Source organism: Apodemus sylvaticus, chromosome 2 (assembly GCF_947179515.1).
Source record: "Apodemus sylvaticus chromosome 2, mApoSyl1.1, whole genome shotgun sequence".
NCBI classification, from domain to species: domain Eukaryota; kingdom Metazoa; phylum Chordata; class Mammalia; order Rodentia; family Muridae; genus Apodemus; species Apodemus sylvaticus.
The window spans coordinates 142,506,464-142,531,613 of record NC_067473.1 but is presented as its reverse complement, the minus strand read 5'-3'; the positions used below and the strand labels follow the sequence as shown (position 1 = coordinate 142,531,613).

Sequence of the window (25,150 nt, the reverse complement as noted above, 5' to 3'; positions counted from 1 at the left end):
AAGGACACTACAAGAAGATCTACAGAGTCAACTCATCTGTACTCATGGGGTCTCATAGAGACTGAACCATCACCAAATAACATGTAAGACCTGGACCTAGGCCCCCTACACATATGTAGCAGGTATGCAGTATGGTCTCCATGTGGGTTCCCTAAAAAGTTGACTTAGGGGCTGACTATGACTCTGTTGCTTTCCTTTGGATCCCTTTCCCCTAGCTGGACCCCATTGATTTGCCTCAGTGGCAGAAAGGAGAGAGGTGTTTGTGATCAGGATGTAAAGTGAATAAATCAATTAACTAAGGGAAAACAAAACAAACAAAATCAGAAAGGACCTGTGGTCATGTCCATATAATTCTAAACAGTTCTTTGCACATAGGGGAGGTACCAAGAGGAAATACATTAGGGATGAAGAAAGGGAAGTCATATTTTTTCTCTCTGTTATCCAATTAACATTTTTCTACACATCTCTTAGGCAGAAACTAGGCACCCCTTGTAGAGTTCATTCTATTTACCTGTTGGTACCAACGCTGATTTCAGACCTTTAATGTTCTCTCCCAAAATAACATGTAGATAAAAACCTAAAAATTCCATCACAGGACATAGGGAATGTGACATCAACAGCATAATCTTGATTATTTTTACTATTCACTTAATATTATCTCAAGAAATTCCTTCAAGGCGCAGATATTTTTTAGAGCTTAAAGTTGAAAATACAATTATTCCCTACCTGCTTCTTTGGAAATCTGTGTGAAAGACTCCACACCCTTCTCTCCATAGCTTCCTTCAGATGCAAGAGTAGATACATAATTCCAGCCCAAGGCCTTTACAATGTCTACCATGGCCTGGGCTTGGAAGGAATCAGGTGGGACCACTCGAGAGAAGAAGTCATAGCGCCGGTCATCACTGAGTTCAGGAGCTGTTGATGCATAACTAATCTGAGGGATCTGAAATGACAAGAAAACACCATATGAGAGCATACCAGAAAGGTGGGATAGAGTCCCATGTAGGACTAGCCACTCAGAAGACAGAGCTAGAGCAGCACACAGGATCGATTTTCTACCCAGCTTCCATCTTACAAGTACACACGACTTAGATACACATAGAAAGAGTCATTTTATTTTGTGTCTTCTTATACTATTTTCTCTCCTTAAGAAATGGAAATAGGTATAACAGGGAAAGACTAAGGTAAATATCAGGGTTAGTTAAATATCAGAGTTATGGTAACTTCATAACCAATCCATCAAATATTATAACTGATTTGAAACCAATGCAGCTCACTGCCTTGCATCTAGAAACCAGAGTAATCAACAAAGCTTATGGTTCCTCATGGATATCATGAGTTGTTAGCAAAGAGACCTGAGGACTTGCAAGGACACATCAAAGTGAGTTTTGTGTAGTAATTCATTTGCCAAAGAACACCATAATATAAGGTGTTCAGTAGCACACTTAGCCCAGATAAGGGTGCTTCCACTACAAGTCTTCTCAACCTGTGGCTTGCGACCTTTTTCTGGGAGAAACTGTAAAAAAGGGCCACAGAATTAGGAAGCTAGAGAGCACTGCTTCAGGGGTTCTTATACTTTGGAAGATCTTCTCCAAAGCTTCACACATTCTTTAGAGGTGCTGGGAGACAGCTTTCAGTCCTGTTCTGAGCAGTGCAGAAGTACTGAAGATTCCCTTATTTTCCCATTAGCATGATATCTGCTCCTCTTAGATGAGATTAATCTATTTAGTTGTTTTAAGGAGCTCTAGAACTTATACCTATGAAGTCCAAACTAGGGGACAACAGAGGAAGTTAAATAGCAAATTATTCCTCTTCTCTTTTCTGGTGTGAAATGAATATTTTGGGATTATTTGAAATGTAGTTACTTCAGTGATTTTGAAGCACTGATCTCTCTCTCTCTCTCTCTCTCTCTCTCTCTCTCTCTCTCTCTCTCTCTCTCTCTCTCACACACACACACACACACACACACCCTGAAGAAAGCTACACAGCCATTACAAGTATGAAGTATGTCTTGGGACCTGGCACCCAAATCCTTGTGCTAGTTAATCTCTACCATATACTCCACCCAACTTGTTCTCTCTCTGATTTCTGGAAGATAGTAATTTCTAGAAATAACCTATGATTTGTAGTATAAGTAGTTATGTGTAATAATAAGGTAGTGATAAGATTGTGTTTGAAAATTCCTTTATCATGTTATTTTCTCAGATATAATTTTTGATCTTTGTGTAAATTGAACCAATAGTCCATATATTTTGGCACAAACATGGGAAGGCCAAATTCACTTTGACTTTCAGAATCCAGAAAATTCTATTTGATATGATTGTTGCTGATTTTCCATGTTATTTTCTTCTGTTGAAGCATAGCTATTACTATTATAAAGATCAGTATTCCACCAACCTTTCAAATTACATTAGCCTCACACAACCAGAAAGAAGTCAGATGTTCTCTGCTTCCCTACACATGCTGCAGGTCTGCACCTTAGCCATTGGCAAGAAAGATCTCTGGTCCAATTCAAAGCACAAGCCAGTGTTAGGAAACCTTGGAGTCTTTTGCTGAGGTCTTCACTTGAGTAATTGAATAACAGGACTTTCAAAAGACACTGGGAGTAAAGTGTAATAAAATTGGAGTATCAAGTGCTGACATCAGAGCTTGAGTCATTTGTTAACTAGTACTTGAACCTCAATGATTTAGTTGCATCAACTGCTTTTACAAAGCAGGAATGTGCACTTGTGAACATGATACCAGGACAGAGTGAGCATTTCATGCCCTTGGGAATAATTATGAAAATACAGAATAATGTATCTCCCTAACTACGGTGATCTGTTCTCCACATTTTATTTTTTGTGTTGGTCTGAGTGTGAAATATTTTAAACAGGCTCATGCATTTTTAGTATTTAGTCTCCAGTAAGTGCCACAGTTTGGGAAGGTTCTGGAATGTTTAGGGCATTGATCCTTGCAAATGGAACTGCATCAGTAGAGGTGTCTTTTGTAGTTTTATAACCTGGATCTACGTGCTTTTTTCTCTCCTGACTGCCTAGCTGGCCTCTTGGACTTTCCATCATAATAGATTCTAATCTTCTCCAGAGATCTAGTCCCAAATAAAACTTTACTCTCCAAAGTAGATTTGTATCAGAACATACTACTAAAGTAAGAAGATGAATATAATTTCCTGAAACTTCTACAGCATAGACTATCTTTTTCCTGTGTCCAAGTTGACAGTTTTGCATGTTTTCCAATGATGACAGTCTTAGAAGCAACATCTTTTATATGTTAAACGCATTATAATAGATACACAACTACAAAATGTTCTAATAGTTTCACAGGCAATTCCTCATCCATGCACTGTGAGGTGTTCTACACTATAATATACTAGATTATACTATGTGGTACTATATTTTTATTAGCTTATTTTATACAAATAGACACTGAGCTTCAGAATTCAACCATGACCTCAGAATACATGACTATAAAGTTAATATTCCTACTCAAGTCTGAAAATATGCTGTGAAAACAACTGAACTCTTAATTATGATAATCGATGAAATTTTACTAAAATATTTAGTAACAAGCATACAAAACAAGACCAGTAGATGATGAGGGTATAAGTGGATTTTTGCTCCTAGCAATGACTATGACATCATTAAAAGTCATTTTGCAGCTCATTCTGAAATAACTGGTCAAACAAATTGTTTAAACACATTGGTGGTGCTCATGCAAACATCTTAACAATCTGGACTGTGTATGTGCTTATAGTTTGGAAACTTTGACTATTGAGGAAAGGAAATTATTCATTTGTAGAACTTCAGGGAGAAACAAGGAGTGGAGGAAGTTGGACTTGACAAGATTTTCCTAACAAGAAATGAAAAAAAATACAAGGCAAGAAGGTTAAGGCATTTCTATTAACTTTGATTTGATAAAATGTATAAGTCTTATGATGATGCACATATGTTTTTGCTTGCTGCCCACATCCCTCCCTATTTCTGAACGAGTGCTAGTAAAGATAGACCCAGTCTACTATCAAATTTTCATTTACATAAATGCTGAGAAACATCACAATTATAAAATACCACAATGAAAAAGCATTCTCTAAATTATGCACCAATCATAGTTATGAAATATCTCTTTTCCTTATTATCACCTATCCTTTGAAAACCATTGCTTTCTCAGGTCCATCAATTTCAGGTACATAGGAAATGGCCTCTGGATTAAGACCCAAGTTTCAATTCCAGCCATGAACACTGACTTTTCACAATTTTACTTATGTCAACACCAGGCATATAATGATCCTGGGATAGGGAATTAAAGATCAAATGGATTTCACATCTGAGATCAAAATGCATAGCATAGAGATAACCCTCCTGGTAATAGAGATGAAAGGACAGAGGAATTTCTGTAACCCGTGATACGTGGTCCTGCATATTTACACAGTGATGAGGCCTTGTGCTCAGCTTCTTGCTTTACAGAAGATTTTAAGGTTTATAAGTCATTGTTTTGAGAATACTTCTAATGTTTAATCATAGAACTAAAACTGCATCTTACCGTATTATTTATTCTTTTCTCCTGATAAAAAATGTGCCTATCACTGATGAATAATTTAGTTAATAATAAGCATAAAATAGAATAAGAAACTACCACCACCTACTTTGCATGGAATTTAATTTTGGATGAGTTTTTGTTTTGTCTTAGTAGATTAATGATATATTATTGATAAAAATGCAAAGAATTACATCTAAAACCATCAGATACATTTAATCCACAGCTCTACTAATGTGTGCTTAAATCTCTTTAGTATGCTTGTCTTTGCATTTGAATATACAGATGTATAATAAAAATATGAATTTAATTGTATTCTCCCTTACCTTGCATTTTCCTCTCCTCCCTCTTCCTTTCCCTTTTTATGCCTCTGTTTGTGTGTGTCACTTCTCATAATTCTCTGTACATTTAGCCCTCCACTCATATTGCTAAATACTTAAATCTTCACTATCATTCAAACCCAAAATCAAGTCCCCAGAGCTGAATAGATCATTGTGCGCATCTATCAGGGTTCACTAGAAATGTTCAACGAAGTGCCTTCAAAGTGACAGAATACTCCTGGCTTTTGATGAAATCCCTTTACATTATTTCAGGTTGATCAACGAGGTAGAACAAGCTCTCAAATGGTTCACTTGTTACCCCAAAACCTCTCATTAAACAATTAATCATGGTTTACTTGCAGGGAAGACTATTTCTTCTCAAACACTACATTCTTATTTTTAATTTATTGCTATTGGGGAGGAGGGGTGGACACACATACCAGAGCACATATGTGGAGATCAGAAGTCAAGTGTGTGAAATGGGTAGTGTGCTTTCACCTTTACATGGGCTCTGGGGATCAAATTCAAATCAGCAGGCCTGAGTGTCAAGTCCCATTCCTGTGGGCCATTATACCGATCCATATATATTAAACTCTGAAGTAATAATTTGATATTTGAATATGACTTTTACATCATATTTTTAGCTTTCAAGTCTTGGGTCAACACTAATAATCTAAATCTAAATATGTTAATCATATCTAAATAATCATAATCCAAATATGTTAGATTTTATGAGCTTGGCATGTGTTAAAAATGTACTTATTCTTGTGTATTCCTTCTTTAAACTGATTTAGAAAATACCCTGAGTAATCATATCTGTTTAGTTCTGGATATGAACTTTAAAAGAACTTTTTAAAAACTTCCCAAAAGTATTCATTAAGATTTAATGAGAAATGTATTATAGCAATGTATTACGGTTAGGCTTGCATTTTACAATACTGTGTCTTCAATTGTGGAATGATAAATATTACTATTTTAATCAAGTTCACTAAATATAATTTTTGTATAAAATAGTTGAATTGGAGTTACCCTAAACAAGTTATAATGTTCCTCTCAGAAGCCGTTAGTTGACAAATAGAGATCTAAGTGCCAGATATGGAATACTTCCATGTGGTTGTTTGAATGAGAATGGCCCCCATACAGTCATATATTTGAATACTTGGTCTCGAGTTGATGGAACTTTTTGGAGAGGATTAAATGATCTTATTTGAGGAAATATGTCACTAGGGAAGGGTTGGCCTTAAGGTTTTAGAACCATATGTCATTCTCAACTCTTTCTCTGCTATATGCATGTTGATCAGATGTGAGCTTTCTGCTACTGTTGGAGAAAATTTGCTCACCTGCTTGTAATGCTGGTCATGGACTCCTTCTCTGAAACCGTATACCCCCCATTTAAAACACTTTCTTCTCTAAGTTGTTGTTGTTTTTGTTGTTGTTGTTGTTGTTACTATTCTTGCTTTTTTGGTTTTCAGAGTTTTCACTTATTTTGGTCATGGCAATAGAAAAGTAACTAAGACACTACACTTGAGATGTTAGTCAGATATGCCCTGAAATCTCCTAAACAAAGTAGCCTATTGTAAATGCTTTTAGTGGCCCACACAAACCTAATGCTAAGACCCTTGAAATGAACATTACACTATTTGTTCATTGCACATGGACAAATCAAGCTGGTCCCGACTCAAATTATTAGCTGATGCCTAAGTTTCAGAATGTAAGAAGGCACTAGTCAGGCTGCTAATGAAAAAAAGTCATCAAGAGTCTGATGAAGCTACTGTGAGTTACAACAAGGACTGATGTAGCAAGATGTGTCCATGGATACAATAGAGTCAAGGATTTTTAAAGAGGTAGGCATTTACTTTCTGTGGAAAGGTGTGCTTTGTACATCTGGACACAGGGACATTATTCATGAGCCCACAGGCTCCAGGGCAGGACTTACTACCTTTATTCTAGGAATATTAATATATTATTAGGGAAGCATAGTATCAGGGTGTCATCTAAATTCATGTCTTTCTATTAACAGATTCTTATAGTTCTCACAACTCATCAGAGAAGATATTTTTGCATAAACTCACAGATGATCAAATTGCAGATAGTGAGTGCTGATGTTCATAACAGCCCTCAACAATGCTGGAAAGAACCCAGGTATCCCTCAACAGAAGAATGGATGCAAAAAATGTGGTATATATACACAATGGAGTACTATTCAGCCATTAGAAACAATGAATTCATGAAATTCTTAGGCAAATGGATGGAGCTAGAGAACATCATACTAAGTGAGGTAACCCAGGCTCAAAAGGTGAATCATGGTATGCACTCACTAATAAGTGGATATTAACCTAGAAAACTGGAATACCCAAAACATAATCCACACATCAAATGAGGTACAAGAAGAAAGGAGGAGTGGCCCCTTGTTCTGGAAAGACTCAGTGAAGCAGTATTCGGCAAAACCAGAACGGGGAATTGGGAAGGGGTGGGTGGGAGGACAGGGGAAGAGAAGGGGGCTTACGGGACTTTCAGGGAGTGGGGGGCTAGAAAAGGGGAAATCATTTGAAATGTAAATAAAAAATTATATCGAATAAAAAAAAATGTGCTGGGCGGTGGTGGTGCACTCCTGTAATCCCAGCACTCTGGGAGGCAGAGGCAGGCGGATTTCTAAGTTTGAGGCCAGCCTGGTTTACAGAGTGAGTTCCACGACAGCCAGGGCTATGCAGAGAAACCCTGTCTCGAAGAAAGACCAAATAAAAAAAACCAAAAATAAAAAAAAAAAGTTATACCTCCATTTGAATTTTCAAGGAATTAATAAAAATATATTGTAAAATGTTCATTCACTTTCATTATTTACTCTTAGTAAAATCATATAATTGTCTCCACGTAAGCTTTGCACATTGCTTATTAACTTTCTTTCAAAATAAGTTTTATTTTCATTGCAGCAAGTATGAGGTAAATTTAATTTTCTTATCTATCCTGCTTGAATATATTAATTTTGCTTATTTACTTGTATCTTTGTTAAAGCTATTATTAATTTGAATAGTTTTCTGCTTGTTTTCCCTCGGAGTCCCATGAAAGTAAGTTACATTAGAATCTATTGCTTTTATTTTCTTAATCCTTTTTTGGAAAATCTATGAGCTACCTTATATGGGTGCTTGAAAAATAGAGCTCAGATTGTTTGAAAGAAATGTATGTGCTCCTAATTGCTGAGCCATAAGTATTCTCTATTCTCTTTTCTTTTTCCTTCTTCCTTTTTTTTTTTTTACATTATTTGATGCCCCTTCTATTTTTTAATGGGATATTTTCTTTATTTATATTTCAAATGTTATCCCCTTTCCCAGTCCCCCCACCAACCCCCCTATCCCATCCCCCATCCCCCTGTTTCTATGAGGGTATTCCCCACCCAGCCACCCACCTACTCCTGCCTCTTTGCTCTCTCATTCCCCTACATTGGGGCATTGAACCTTCACAAGACCAGCACTTCTTCTCCCATTGGTGACCTACAAGGCCATTTTCTGCTACATATGTGGCTGGAGCCATGGGCCTTCCATGTATACTACTTGGTTGGTGGTTTAGTCCCTTGTAACTCTGGGGAGTCTGGTTGGTTGATGTTGTTCTTCCTATGGGGTATCAAACCCCTTCAGCTCCTTCTGTCCTTTATCTAACCTCTCTATTGTAGCCCTCAAGAGCAGTCTAAATGGTGACTGTGAAATCTGCTTCTGTTATTGTCAGGTTCTGGCAGAGCCTCTGAAGAGACAACTATATCAGGCTCCTGTTTGCATGAACTTCTTGGCATCCACAATAGTGTCTGGGTTTGGAGACCCTATATGGAATGTATTCCCAGGTGAGACAGTCCCCTTTCCTTCAGTCTCTGCTCCACACTGTGTCTCTGTATTTGCTCCTATGAACATTTAGTTTCCCCTACTAAGAAGCACCAAAGCACCCACACTTTGGTCTTCCTTCTTCTTGAGCTTCATGTGGTCTGTGAATTGTATCTTGGGTATGCCAAGCTTTTGGGTGAATATTCACTTATCAGTGAGTGCATACCATGTGCTCTTTTTGTGATTGGGCTACCTCACTCAGAATAATATTTTCTGGTTCCATCTATTTGCCTAAGAATTTCATAAAGTCATCGTTTTTAATAGCGGAGTAGTACTCCATTGTGTAAATGTTCCACATTTTCTGTATCCATTCTTCTGTTGAAGGACATCTGGGTTCTTTCCAGCTTCTGGCTATTATAAATAAGGCTGCTATAAACATAGTGGAGTATGTATCATTGTTATACGTTGAGTATGTATCACTGTTATATGTTGGAGCATCTTTTGGGTATATGCCCAAAAGTGGTATAGCCGGGTCCTCAGGTAATACTATGTCCAATTTTCTGAGGAGCCAACAGACTGATTTCCAGAGTGGTTGTACCAGCTTACAACCCCACCAGCAATGTAGGAGTTTTCCTCTTTCTCCACATCCTTGCCAGCATCTGCTATCACCTGAGTTTTTGATCTTAGACATTCTGACTAGTGTGAGGTGGAATCTCATGGTTGTTAAGCTGTTATTACAGAGAAATAGTGATAAAAACTGTATGGTATTGATATAGCGATAGGCAGGAATATCAATGAAATAGAATTGAAGACCCAGACATGAACTCATATACCTATCGTCACTTGATATTTGATAAAGAGCTAAAATCATCCAGTGAATAAAAGCCAGTATTTTCAAAAAAAAAAAATGGTGCCGGTTCAACTGGAAGTCAGCATGTAGAAGAATGTAAATCAACCAATTCTAATTTCCTTATACAAATCTCATGTCCAAGTAGATCAGGGACCTACACATAAAACCAGATACATTGAAACTAATAAAGGAGAAAGTGGAGAAGAGCCTCAAACACATGGGCACATGGGAAAATTTCCTGAACAGAATAACAATGGCTTATATAAGATCAAGAATCAACAAATGAGACCTCATAAAATTGGAAAGCTCCTATAAGGCAAAGGACACTGTCAATAGACAAAATGGCAACCAACAGATGGGAAGAAGATCTTTAACACTCTTACATCTGATAGAGGGCTAATTTCCAATATATACAAAGAATTCAAGAAGTTAGAGAGGCAGTTTTGAATTTTGATTCCTGAACATTGACCTTTCTTCTCTGACAGTATATCCTTTCTCTTAACATAATAAGGGCAGTACCTTTGACAAGGTCAGTCAATCTGGGGAACATCTTATTTCTGAATATTTGAATAAAGATCCTTTGTTCCTGGCGACTCATAGCCAGGGTAAGCAATACAGAATATAAGAATACTTGTTCCAGAGGGCAATTTTCATAAATGTTGTAAAAGGCAATTTTTGGAAGTATCATGTGCAATTAAGATAATGCTCCAGTGTACCTGTAGAGATATTAATGAACTCCCAGTGGGGCATTATTAAGTTCACAGTCAGCAGTAATTTTGCTCTTCCTTCTTATTAAGCTTTATTGATATGGATCCCCCCAAAAGAGAAAATGGTTGAATAATCTTTTCAGGCTTATTCCTTGAAGCATCACTCCTTTCATTTTATAATTATATCCCTCATAGATATCATCTCTTCTCATATTAGGATAGCCAGGCAACCATCCTGAGTTTTAGCAGTATTTTTACCCAATCACTGAAAGATGGCTAAAACTTTTCATTTAGTTCTAACTCTGTAATTTTATACAACTTCACTCATGATAGATATCATTACAAGATTTTCCAACTGCTTTTCCACTTATTTTCAATTTTAAACCATCAATGAGCTTCAGTATTTTCTTAACTGATATTTATTCTCTTGAGGCCCAAGAAGTTTTGTGGAGGTAGGGGCTGCAAACCACATTTTAAATATGATAATTGTTCCTTTTATGATTTTCTAAGTCCATAGGTATATGAATGAGATGTGAATATCAGCAACAATAGCTGTGGTTCTGTCAAGCTAAACACATTACCCAAGACCATTTCATATCTACAAAAGAAGTAAACTAAATGAACCGAAATTTCATCGCAGGACAAAGTGCTACAAAGTGAAAATTATACACCCTACTCACACATCCCACTGTGTTACTTGCTGAGATAGGCTCTATGGCTGACTCTCTGTAGGGGCTCTCTGTAGTGTGAAATGGGCTCTCTAAGGACTTCTGCAAATTATAGCATGTCTACAACTCACACAGGACTCAGTATAAGCATCTAGAGGTCCTTTTCTTCCCAGTATTGTGTTACCAAGATCATGGGAATTCTGGAGAATAGGCAAGACAAGGAAGAAATTATATATTGAAAACAGAATACCTATCTGTCCTTAGACAACCATAATACAAAAAACAAAACCAATTCAAAGAAATAACTTATTTTTATGCTTTTTATATTAGCCATGACTACACCCTTGATCCCTTTCAGCTTTCAAGACCTGAAAAGAAATTTTGTGAACTAGACACTGAATGTTGAATATTGAGACCGTCACTAGTAAGGTCAATGTCAAATAATCAGTTTTTTTTTAAATCTCAGTTCCACAGTAGGGCATTCCCTAGCCTGTACCTTCAAGATGTTAGTAGCATGTCCACCAACTATCATGAGTGAACTGTGTCTCAGGCCTGAGGAGGCAGATCAGTAGTAGAGATCATGTATACCATACCCTGGTTTGAGGCACATACCCTAAGGAGTTGGGAAGGCAATCACAGGAAAATGCAAAATACTCCCTTGTGGGTAGAGTATGAGAGGATATGAGCGAGCCACATGATCTCATTTCAAAATCACCTGGCTGAAGCGTACAAACCAAACAATTACACAATTTCAATCATGGTACCAAAGTCACAAACTATAAATGAAAAAGAAACTGTTTTGATGTCTTACATTTTAGTTTCATCTGTGATTACTTCCTAACTCTCAGCTGTGTTTCTTAGCTCCCCTTTGTCATCTGGTCACTCAGAGGAATGACTATAGAACATCATTAGAGTACATCTTGGGATGTTTTAAAAGGAAGAGATGATATTTCAAAAGAGAATGTAATCAAACCCAAATGATTTTCTGAGGACTGACAGCAGCTTTCTAAGTTTTATATGGTTTAAAGAAAACGTCTTGATCCATTATTTTTGAAAAAAGATAGTTAGATACCTAATTGAAGCTTCCAGCATACTTTGTGGAATGATGTGTGTAAATTCCAATTATCAAAAAAATAAATAGGTAACAAAGAGTGTTTCACAAAAGTGTTATCAAATACCATGGAGCTTTGGGGTTAGGAAGAACCATGGTCATGTTGATTTATTTCAAATAAGAGATATTTACATTTCAGAAGAGAAAGGCACATATTCATTAACTGTTATATTATCATTTTTTAAAGATGGCTTACATGTTAGCATTACTTATTCACTAATTCCTTCCTTATGAATTGCATTCTTATTGTTCCATTTTTTCACTATGAGATACTCATAGGCAAACAAAATCTCTTGTCTGTTAATATAAGAAGAGTGGATGCAAAAAATGTGGTATATCTACACAATGGAGTACTATTCAGCCATTAGAAACAATGAATTCATGAAATTCTTAGGCAAATGGATGGAGCTAGAGAACATCATACTAAGTGAGGTAACCCAGACTCAAAAGGTGAATCATGGTATGCACTCACTAATAAGTGGATATTAACCTAGAAAACTGGAATACCCAAAACATAATCCACACATCAAATGAGGTACAAGAAGAAAGGAGGAGTGGCCCCTGGTTCTGGAAAGACTCAGTGAAACAGTATTCAGCAAAACCAGAACGGGGAAGTGGGAAGGGGTGGATGGGAGGACAGGGGAAGAGAAGGGGGCTTATGGGACTTTCGGGGAGTGGGGGGGCTAGAAAAGGGGAAATCATTTGAAATGTAAATAAATTATATCGAATAAAAAAAAATAAAAAAAAAGAATGATAGTCAAAAGATTCTGTGGGAAATAATCCTTTGTTACTTATTTTCCATAATATGATATTGCATCACTGTGGTGGCAAATTTTGGTTTAACCTGCAAATATCACAGCACAATAACTGTGAGATCCAGGCATATCTGTGGACTCCTAGGACATAAAGAATATATCAGTAATACCACAAGAGTTGTCCTATGTTGGATGGTGAACAGAAAACACATCATTTGTAGTAGTAGTTAACTCAAACTCTTCTCACAGAATTCTTATGTTCATTTACTGGTTGCTTTTCTTCAGAAACAACTCAATAGGAAGCATTTTCTTAAATAGAATAAGGTCACTGAGACTCAGATATGTATTGAAAGGTGGGAGTTTTCAAAAGATATTCAGGAGATACATATTACCAAGCTGATCTTGAGAAAAAAAGGTAGATTTCCATTAGTTACAGAAGAAATGACATATGATTCCCACTAAAGATAAAAGGCAAAAATGAATAGATAGAGCAATGCAGACCTGGGATTTGTTTGAAGAAATTAAAAAAAGGTGTCTAGCTTGAGAGTAGAATCTATGATTCCACTTGATTAACATCCAGAGCAGATTATGTGTCAACATAATCAAAAAAAGTCTCATCTAATTTCATTTAGATTCTTATGATAACTACTCTTGCTAATAAATTAACACAATCTATCAACCATATATTGCTACACTCCTCAAAGAACATCGAGCTCAAGAGCTACTAAATCCCAAATACATCTGATGTAATAACTCCCTAAGAAGCGTCTCCATTAGCTACAGGGATCTCTCAGCAAGGATTCAATTAGAGAAAGAATCACTGATTGTTCCACTTGGTCTGCAGCAAAGGGTGCTCTCCATTTCCTTGCAGGCCTGAAGTAGGCCACTCCCTGCTGTGGTTGGCAATAAAGAATTTTCTCATTTTGATGGAAAGAACTTTGCCACCTGCAAATCACAAGTACTGGTGAATGAAACAAAGTTTAGCGTATCTAGCTATTCCTCTCTTTACCTTTCTGCTTAGCTACTGGGTGAGAAGATAAGCATAGAGAAGGAATAAAGGGAATAAAATACAAATTGTAAAATTTTTGGCAGAGAAATTCTTAGCCATAGAAATATATCTGAGACATCTAGGGCCAACAGATTCAGCTCATATTTGTGTGTGTTATGTAAGTGTGTGTGTGTGTATGAAAGAGAGAGAGGTGGAGAGAGGGAGAAACAAAGAGGGGCATCCAGACAGAGACTTGGACACAGAGAGCCTGAGAGACAGACAGAGACCTAGAGACAGCAAAAGAAGAAATATACAGAGAGATGGAGAAACAGATATAGAGCAACAGGGAGAGAGAGACCGAAAGGGAGAAAGGGGAGAGAGAGGGGGAGGAAAAGGAAGAAAGAGAGGGAGGGGGAGAGGGAGACAGAGAGACAGAGAGTGGGAGAGAGAGAGAGAGAGAGAGAAAGAGAGAGAGAGAGAGAGAGAGGGAGAGAGAGAGAGAGAGAGAGAGAGAGAGAGGGAGAGAGAGAGAGAGAACGAACACACAGGGAGGGCGAGAAGAGAGACATGAAGGGGTAGGAGAGCCTAATGCTCTGTTGTAAAATTTCAAACAAATGTAGCTCAGTGGGTTCTCCTTTTCAGAAATGTTGATTTGTTCTAGAATCTTTCATTTTTTCCATCTCCTTCCCTAGATCCTGCAGTCTAAACTTTTGCTATCCTATCTCCTGACACCTTATCATCTTCCAATTACTATGATTGCAACTTTTTAAAAATGTAATTGCTTTTCTCCTTGACTGCTCCCCTTTGAGAGTGAGGGAGACAGGGAATGTTCTCTGTGGCAGCTTGACTGGTGTGTTTGTAACACGTTTGCTTCAGGGAAGAGTTTGGAAAACAGCCACAAATCTATGTGATGCTGTTTATTTCTAAAGGGAAGTGTAGCTTGGACCTGGGCACTCTGCCCTCTTTCTGACCTTGTCTTTTAGACCTGAGGTTAAAAGGGACATGCTAATAGATTAAGGCATCTCATAGGGTCAAGGATGAGGTATTCCTGCTAATGGACTCAGATCTTTACGTTCTTAGAATTTAATGATGCTTAGAGGGTAAAAACAATTTATACAAACTTACAATGACATAAACTTACAATGTCATAGAGATAGCAAGAAATAGTTAACTTCTCTTGTTTATATCATCTACACTCAACTTCCAAAGCCACGTACACTTTATATGTTAAGCTTTAGTCCCTCAGTATATTAGTTCTCTTCCATTTTATTGACTTTTCTGAATACTTAGTGTTATGAACTAGTTTAGTTGTAGAAATAAAAAGATCCACTGTCTTTTGTTTACCTATAAGATAGACTAGCATTCTATAGCTCAGATAACATCCCTGACTCTCAATCCACACATCAAATGAGGTACAAGAAGAAAGGAGGAGTGGCCCCTTGTTCTGGAAAGACTCAGTGAAGCAGTATTCGGCAAAACCAGAACGGGGAAGTGGGAAGGGGTAGGTGGGAGGACAGGGGGAGAGAAGGGGGCTTAAGGGACTTTCGGGGAGTGGGGGGCTAGAAAAGGAGAAATCATTTGAAATGTAAATAAAAAATTATATCGAATAAAAAAAAAAGAAAAGAAAAAAAAAGAAAAAAAGCCGGTAGAAAAAAAAAAAAACAAAAACCAAAAAAAAAAAAAAAAAAAGAACCCATGCTTTGTGTTTCTGCACTGCCTTCTTAGTGCATCCATTTTACTATTAGTGTCATCCTGAATCCCACACTCCTGCTCAGGCAACAATGACTAGAACCATCTTCCATGAAGTGAGCCTGCAGATGTAGGAAAGGGTCAAGTGTTCCCCCTGCAGAATTGTAATTCTAGGGCACCTGTCTCCTCTCCCACACAATGGGGGCACCTAAGCCTCAATCTCTAGTGTTATCTCTTGATTCAAACCTAGTCTCAAAGAGAGACTTTTGAAAAATCTAACTTTTTTCCTGCATCTTACTAATCTCTCAAGCATTGAAGATAGGAGATAACTCACTAATGTGCACGTTTGGGCAGCATTAATTGGGTTTAGTAGGTGATCGCAATAACAATGATAAAAAAAGAGATTGTGAATTTTAGAGTGGGACATGTTGGGGAGGGACATTTTGGGGGAGTTGTGGGGTAGAAGTTTTGGGAGGATTGGACCATTTTTCATCATATACATGTATGAAAATTTAAATAATGCAAAAAGTAAAGAAAGAAAAATATTTACAAAAATATTTAAAATCAATAAGCATCCAACTTTTGACACAGTCACAGAAGACAGGTAAGAATTGGGTGAATATAGCCCCAGACGAAGAACGTCCAAATAGGCAAAGAAGGCAAAGGAGTGGCTAAATGGATCTTCAAAATGAGTTCACAGAAGGCAAAGATGTCAAAGCTAACAGAATATCCTCCGTTATTGACAACTCTCTGCTAATTACAAGGGAGAGTGAATACCTTGTAATGACTCTGAACCATGCTGCTACTTCCATGAACACATTCTGGGAAAGCTGTGAGCAAAACGCCATAACCTGATTGTGCCAGGCTCTTCATGTCAGCATCTACAAGGGCTCACCAGAGGAATTCAGCCTTATGCTAAAGATTCTTTTAAAATGAGTTAGTACCATGCAGGTTTACGATGCATCCATGGAGCTGGCCATTTTAACCTACACCTAAAAACCCACCACACAGGAGGCAGAACTATGGGGATAGTGAATAGAAGTCCATTTAAATCTATGTTGCAAGACCCTGTCAAATAAGGAAATAAATAATGAATGCAAAGATCATTTACTTCCAACTTTTGTGTAAAGAAAATGTTATGATAAGTTTTTTTCCTACCATAATAGTCTTCTGTATGTTGAAAAGATAGTCTACATCATTTGAGGAATTAAAAAGTCATATTCAATATTTATAGAAACAATTTATTCATTAATATCATTTGCTATCCTTCCAGAGGACCAGGCTCAGTTCCCAAAACCCAACTGGCAGCTTACAAGGGCCAGTAAGTCCAATTCCATGGATCCAGCACCCTTGGGTCTCTGAATAGACAAATACATGTGTCTATGTCCATACACAAAAATTGAGGTACACACATTTCAAAGAGTACACACACATGTATACACATGAGTCAGGGAAAATAATCCTGCTACAGAAACCAGTCACCTGATAGTTAATGTATAGCACAAGTAAGGAAAACAATGTGCTAAATTATTGATTTATTGTTGTTATTATTAGGTCAGCATATACTTGACAGCCTCATGCAAACAACATAGGGTTAGATGCATACTGTCATTTGCTATTCTCTGTTATATTGGTGAGTGGACCCACAGGACTTAGCTTGATCCTATCTTGGTGCAGTCTGTCGCCTGTACACATCAATTGATCCATGCTGATAGAAACAGCTCTATAGGTACAAATGCAAACCTTTACATGCATAAAAGGTTTGCTGTGATTGGTGCAAACATTCTTTATATAGCTATACACAACAGCCTGTTCAGCTCAGTCTCTGAATTGGCTGACAGTCTCCTGTGCTGCTTCTTCAGCTGTGGCAACATTAGTCTAAATAATAGGCTTCTCTTGTTCACTGCTGATCTGGTACCATGAAGAAACAACAAAGATGGTGAACGAACAGAGGCAGCAGAGACAGTGAAGCAAGATGAATAACAAAATCACTGCTGTGAAACGGGCAGACAGTGTGCCACAGAAGAGGCTGCTAGACTGGTGGGCAGCACTAGTGATGGAGCAGCAGCAGCAGCCATAGCAACAACAGGCAGAGAACCAGGAGAGTAACCAGGGCAGGATCATGGGGGCTTGCAGAAGATGGGAATTAAATAGAAAATCCTGCACTCAGGAGGGCTAGAAGACAGTAAGAGAACAGAAAGGAAAAACTGCAAGCTCTCATTGCTAGGAGATTTCCCAAGATCTGCAAAGCTTCTGTGATCAGGAGCTGCAACACTGGCTGCTGGCAAATGCTGAGGCGTCCTCATGCTTAGACTTACCAGGAGGGTAGGGTGTTAATAACTACTAGAAGTTTCCATGTATGCTTTCAAAGGAGGGAATGAACAGCAGTTCATTCAACTATGATGCCCATGAACTACAATAATCACCTTCATGACATGATAGCCATAATATTTACTAACAATGCAATAGTAATGTTCATACCTTGGTAGTAATAAACTGTCCTTTCATTGGGTGTAAGAGTCAATCAAGAAAAGAGAACTAATGCCTGGTATCAGGAGCCTAACCAATGCTTCAGGGCTAGTAAGTCATGGACCGTGGAAGAGAACCTACAAATACCACTTTACTAAAATAGCACAATGCCTAATGATACTCTGAATAGTTGTCCTTATGCCCACAGATAAGTTTAGCCCTTACTCAAACATTACTTAACAAACTTAATTTACTTGCCATAATAAAAGTGTGTGTGTGTGTGTGTGTGTGTGTGTGTGCACAGATGGAAGAGTAGTGGCAAAGATAGAATAATAGACTTCAGTAGAAAATGAAGATATTAACAGTGGAGAAAGAAAAAGAAGGTCAGATGGAAATAGACAGAGAGAGAGATCAGAAACAAAGATATCACAAATAGTTTTCTGACATATCCAGTTCTGTGTCAATCAAGGATAATGTAAATTCCCTCTTGCTGTTAATGCTAACAACATCAGCCAATATGTCTTCCTAAAGTTTAGGTAAAAAGTTATGTAAAAATCAAAATATTGACCAACAAGCGGGTATGGCAAAATCTAGGCATGTCACAAGGGTCAGCATTCATACAGTCACATGTCCCTCTTTTGCTCAAAGCACAGACAGTGTTTTCTATGATAAGTGGTACCCTGATTTTCATTTGACTCTGTCTCAGTATCCTCTATTTCACTTTATTGCTCACACAGAAGGTAAAGTTTAATGTGGTTAAGTAACAGAAAATATCTTTAGAAAGTTCTTTTCAAATCTGACAGTACCAGAACACCAGCTTATTTCTGGGATAGAAATCACTGGGCTTGTCAATAGTCAAAGTTTAGTTAAGGCTAGAGGCAGTCTCTGCCACATGGGTCCAAATGGCACATCTTCCCAAGGGGCTGGTTGGCATGTTTGAGCTATTCGACAATTTTCCTATGTTCGCAGGATGTGATAATCCTGTTTACTTCACAGGGGTACACGAGAGTCTGATTTTTTTATGCTTTCATTTCCTAACAATACACAGAACAAATTATTACTAGGAAAACACCTGAGGGGAAGGTGACAATTCAGATGTCCATTTCTTTTTTAATAGATAAATCCCATTTCTACCATCACAAGTGATTTACTCTCAAAATAGATACCTAGAAGATATGTAGTTAGCTGGTTCACTGCCCTGAGAAGAATACAATTGCAAAGATGGCAGCAACTGCAATAGCAGAAAATGTGAGCCCTGTATATATTGTCATGGCCAACAAGACTCTAATACAGGTATGGAATGATACATAAACAGCTATTTTACAGAATATCACTCCAAAGGCCAACTAAAGCAGCAATGTCAGCAAATCGAATACAGCCCAACAGGGTTCTCGTTCCTAAATGAGAATTAGTGTTCAAAAGCTAGAAAATAAGCAAATAGGCGGCCTGTGATAGGGATATTTATAAAACCTAACCTGGCTTGAGAGTTCAGCTCAGTGGGGATCAAAAACATGTTATAACCTTATCTATAGTCATTTGGAGGAAAGCTCTAAAAATCTTTTACCCAAGAGGATATATTTTAATCTCAGATTAATTTTTCTCACCAGAGGCAATCTTTATTCTATGTATGCTCTGCAGCATGTATAGAAGAGAATTGGAAAGATGCAAAAAAAAATGAAAATAGTAATGCTAAAATGTATTAACCTTAGACTAGCTTGTTTGAGTTCCAGATAAAAAAGCAATATTAACTGTGTCCATATGGCTTATATTGCATGCACACACACACACACACACACACACACACACACACACACGCGTGCACACACACACACACAAACATACAGTCACACACATATCAAATTATATATAATTAAATATATATACAAATATATAATTATATATACATATATATTTCATTATGGTCGTTATTGTTTGAAAATATCAAAATTTCTCTCTTCCATCCATTGTCTTTCATTTCACAAAATGTTCAGGTTTAGAGGAAAGAGCTTACATGTAAGTGGATCTATTAATAAGTAGCTGAGCCCTTTCCCATTATTAAAGATATGTGTATTTGTTCTAATATGAAAAAAATAAAAAGGCTAAATTTTCCTGTGTCTTTCATGACCAAAATACAGATATTTTCTATTAATCAACTTTTAGAATACCTTAATCCAAGTTGTTATTAAATAGTCAGGTTTGAAATCTAAGTGTGAACATGTGTGGTGCATGCACTGCGCGTGTTTATACAGGTATGTGCACCTGTGTTTGAAATCAAAGGTCATCTGGTACATATCAATATATTTGGTGACTTCCACTAACATTCTCCACCTTAATAATTTTATTTATTTCCATACTGTTTTATTTGAGAACTATGCCAAATATTGGAAAGGAATAAACATTTCAAGGAACTTTACAGAAGTCTGAAGGAGTGATACATTCCCCAAATCATGGGAGACCACAATGACACAAAAATAAAGACTATGACAGGGTCTCTCATCAATCAAAAAGGGACCTAGCGTGACCAAAAATTCAAAAAATTATACAGGGAGCTATTTAGACCCCCCCAGACATTCTTCTACCCCTATCCACTAGGGTTGTGGATGTGAACAGATACAGGCAGTGTTTTTCTATTTGTGTCATGAGGACCTGAACTTATTCTTCATGCACAGAAGGAACTATGTAAATTCATATGTCTTTCTTGACTCAAAATTTTGGTTCTGAGCATTCATTCAAGTTTTCTTGTATTCAGTTTTATTGTCCTTCAAACTGCGATGCTTCTTCAACAAAACTAGCATTAGAATTATGGTACGTTGAACCACCACACAAATAATTGTATCTATGACTGTTCCATCTGAGTTAAAAGCTCTATTTCCAGGCTACTAGCAGGGTGAGGGATACAAACAAGAAATTGGTTAATGGAACAGGTCAAGCCACATGTGGAAGAAGAAGATGATGAGTTTAAGTTTTGTATGCAGGGCTGGAGAGATAGCTCAGTGGCTTAGAGAGTTTCTTCTCTTCCAGGGGCCTTAATTCAGTTCCAGATCCCCAAACAATCATATCAGGTTGTTTACCGCAACCTATATTGTTACTCTAACTCCAAGGTATTGGACCCCTTCTTCTGGTTTTCACAGGTGTAAACACACTTGTACACACACATCCACACATCCACACACACATACACACACACACACACATGTATATTTGCATATTTGTATATCTGCATGTAGAAACAGATATAACATTCATTTTTTAAGAAAATAAAAATCTCAGGATGAAATACATTAAGAACAGATCAGATTTTGTGTACAATACAAACAGAAAAGTGTCAAGATGGATGTTTTCAGTAGGCTAGAATATCAACACAAAATATACTGTTATTTTAGATTTAACAGGTTTAATATTAGAAGCTGCAATGAGTGCTCACAAAAAGGGACCTAGCATGACCATGCTCTGGAAGACCCAACAAGCAGATGAAAGAGTCAGATGCAGATACTTGCACCCAACCAATGGGCAGAAGGACCCCTGTTGTTGAATTAGAGAAGGCTGAAAGAAGCTGAGGAGGAGACTGACCTTGAAGGAAGACCAGCAGTCTCAATAAACCAGGACTCCTGAGATCTCTCAAACACTGGACCACCAAACAGGGAGCATACACCACCTGATATGAGGCCTCCAACACACCTACATTGGAGGACTGCCAGGTCTGGGTTCATTCAGAGATGATGCACCTAACCCTCAAGAGACTGGTGTCCCCAGGGAGTTTAGAGGTCAGGTAGGTTGGGGGATGGGGACATCCACATTGGAGACAGGGGAAGGGGTGGAGGTATGTGATATGGAACAGTCTAAGGGTGGACAAGGGTTGGCAGGCTGGGGAATAAAATATGGAGTGTAAAATTAATTAATTAATTAATTAATTAATTAATTAATTAATTAATTAATAAAAACGAAGCTGCCACGAAGCCCCAGTTGGACTACGTAGCAGAGAACACAAAGGATGGTGACTGAGGGCTGCTGGGAAGGTGTGCGCACAAAGAAGTGGGATCTCCAGTGTATGTATAACTGGGTCACCGAGTACCATCAGAGCGTAATAAAACCGATCTCTGCCAGTATGTTTCAGTGTATACCTCAGGTCCTTAGAGGGAATATACAATAGCCAACAGTTTGTCAGCTGTCACACTATTCATCCCCCTTTCATTGTCAAACACATTGGCTAACAAAAACAGCAGAAGATGCAGTCTCGGGGGATGATACATGGAAGTTAATTTAAATAGGAGCACAGGGAGGAAAGGGGAGAAGAAAAAGAGAACTAATTTCTGACTATTTATGAATTATACACTTACCAAGTTCACAAGTGTTTCTACTCACAGTCACTCTAACTGATCATTTTCATTGAGCTGAGGTTCAGAATTTCCAACTGCACACTCCCTCCCCCCCAAAAATCCCAAAACCAAAAACCAAAAAAAACCAAATCAACAAAACAAAATAAAGTAAAAAAGGGTTTTCCAAAATTCCTAAGAAGTAAAAATGTCCAGGCTTCTCTGGCTGCTCTCATGCTTCCATTCAAGCTCATAAATATCCCGCCCCCTGACAGGAGCATTTGCAGTGGGCTTGTTAGCTCCCTTGTCTGATTTATCCTGGACTGACGCGCTAAATATCGCCTTTAGAAAACAATTTGTATCTAATGGATGTTACCTGCTTTGATAGCTGTTTGCTACCTACTATGTGCGAGATGCAGAAATTGTTCTCTTTCTGTTTTCCACAAATTAGAATGAGCTTAGCACCAAAATCTTTTGCTAATAATGACTTCACAGAAGAATAAAAGTTAATTACTGCAAAGCTAAACCAACCATATTTGCTAGTGTATTGTATCAACATTTTCTGCAGAATATGCTTTCTGTTTACAATATTTGGTAGGTAACTTAAAATGCTTAGTGTATGTGCTATTTGCGTGTTGGGGCCACCCATGTGTCCACATGCATGTGGAGAGAAAAGGTCAACCTTAAATGTCTTCTTCAATCGCTCTCCATCTTGCTTTTTAAAATTTGATTTATTTTGAGCTGAAAATATAATGACATTGCTTCTCCTTCACTTTCCTCTTCCCAGTCCTTCCTATACCCCTACCCCTGCTCCCTCTCAAATTTATGGCCTCCTTTTCTTTAGTTGCTATTGTTAAACACACACACATGTACACACATTAGATAATGATGATGATGATGATGGTATAATTTTAAAATTAAAAGTAGATAATACACCAATATAAAATATTTATTTCTTTTGAGCTGCCAAGGATTGATCCTCGGGCCGAAAGCTTTCTAGAGAGCTAAGCCACCACTGAGTTGTTTCTCTTGCTACTGATAAGAAGACAAACAAATTTAGGAGGACTGAAAAAAAAGAGATGGTTTGTTAGCTAAGAGTACTAGCTGTTCTTCCCGGAAAGTTGCATTTGATTTCCAGCACCAAAATAGCACCCCACAACCACCTGTAACTCTAATTTCTGATGTCTGATACATTCCAGCTTTCTGGAGCCCTGCCTGCATATGTTGTACACACACACATGCAGGCAAGACACCCCTTCATGTTAAATAAAGCTAAAATACATCTTTAAAGAAATAAGTTAATTGAACTGTAATTCATGACAGTCTAGCAAGCCCTTTATGGGTATAGTGTTCAGTGCATTTTGACAGATGTGTTTGTACTCACATGAGCCACTCTAGTGAAAACATAGGGTTTGTTATGCACTGACTTTTCCTTGTGCTTCTCATTCAGTTCACCTTTTCTCCTAGCATTCATGCCTTGCCACCACCTGTCTGGTTTATTCTAGATTAAAGTTGCCTTTCTTACATATTTGTGTAAACTAAATTTACAATATACACCCTCCATGTTTTCCTTTACCCAATAAATATCACATTAGTAAGATTCATCTGTGTTCTTTCTTTACATCATTGTATATTATTCTATTATATGAATATATGTGAATTGCTTATCTTTTTGTTTGTTGATAAAAAACTGGATTGCTTCCACTTACTTCTCTTATGAATGGAGCTAATAGGAGCATTCCGCTGTAAGCCCATGTGTATTCCAGCACCACTCGTGAATAATGAGACATTTGCATACATTTTAATCATTTCATCTCTCAGAATTAAAAGGCTTTGCTTTTAATCTGTGCTATGTAAATATTCATATTTATTATATATACCTTTTGTCACATTTTAACTTATTAATCTTTAAATTTTAGGTTCTATATTCTTTATTATTTTTCTCTTTTTTTTCAGGACAAAGGGCTACGATTTAGGAAATTCAAAGTGAACATATAAGAACTAAAAAGATACAGAGATGTCTAAAATTGGGACACTACACACTGCTTTTTCAGCTCAGAGTGCCTAATGCCACTTGTGAACCAGTTTCTTGTAATCTTAAGTTTGGTATCCAGGCAGTGGTGATACATCCACATTTACTCATAAGATCCTCTCTGATTGTATTAACTAATTTTCTAGGGCCTGTCACAGAATAGATAACAAAAACAGCTTAAGGAAAACCGAATCTTTGCCATCTCACAGTTCAAGGGTACTGTCCATCATGGTAGGGGAGGAATAAAGACAAGAGTACGAGGCCACTGTTTAAGTTGTAGCTACTGTCAGGAAGTAGAGATTAAATATGGTGCTCAGTAAGTGGATATTAACCTAGAAAACTGGAATACCCAATACATAATCCACACATCAAATGAGGTACAAGAAGAAAGGAGGAGTGGCCCCTTGTTCTGGAAAGACTCAGTGAAGCAGTATTCGGCAAAACCAGAACGGGGAAGTGGGAAGGGGTGGGTGGGAGGACAGGGGGAGAGAAGGGGGCTTACGGGACTTTCGGGGAGTGGGGGGCTAGAAAAGGGGAAATCATTTGAAATGTAAATAAAAAATTTTATCGAATAAAAAAAAATCTGCTCACCTGCTTAAAAAAAATGGTGCTCAGCTCCCATTCTCATTTGTATTCAGCCCTGGACCCCAAATCATGGTTCAGTGCCATTCACATAAGGGTTGTTCTTCCCTCAGTTAAATTTTCTGGAAAAACCTTCCTGGACATACCCTGAAGCATGCTCCCAATCAAGTTGAGGCTGGAGGGATGGCTCAGTGGTTAAAGGTACACACTACTTTTGTAGATGAACTATTGGTTCCCAGCACTGAAATTGTAGCTCACAGTTCTCTGTAATTCCAGTTACAGCAGATCTGACGCCCTCTTCAGACCTCTACGCTCACTGCATGC

General features: G+C 37.7%; 1 protein-coding gene across 1 annotated transcript in view; it reads right to left on the bottom strand.

Annotated features, from left to right (window-relative positions):
- Window positions 1-25,150, bottom strand: part of Grm7 (glutamate metabotropic receptor 7) — an 897,218-nt gene that overhangs the window by 628,688 nt on the left and 243,380 nt on the right. The window contains exon 2 of the mRNA XM_052174477.1: window positions 727-943. Within this exon, the coding sequence (XP_052030437.1) occupies window positions 727-943 (217 nt within the window). The remainder of the gene's footprint in view (window positions 1-726; window positions 944-25,150) is intronic.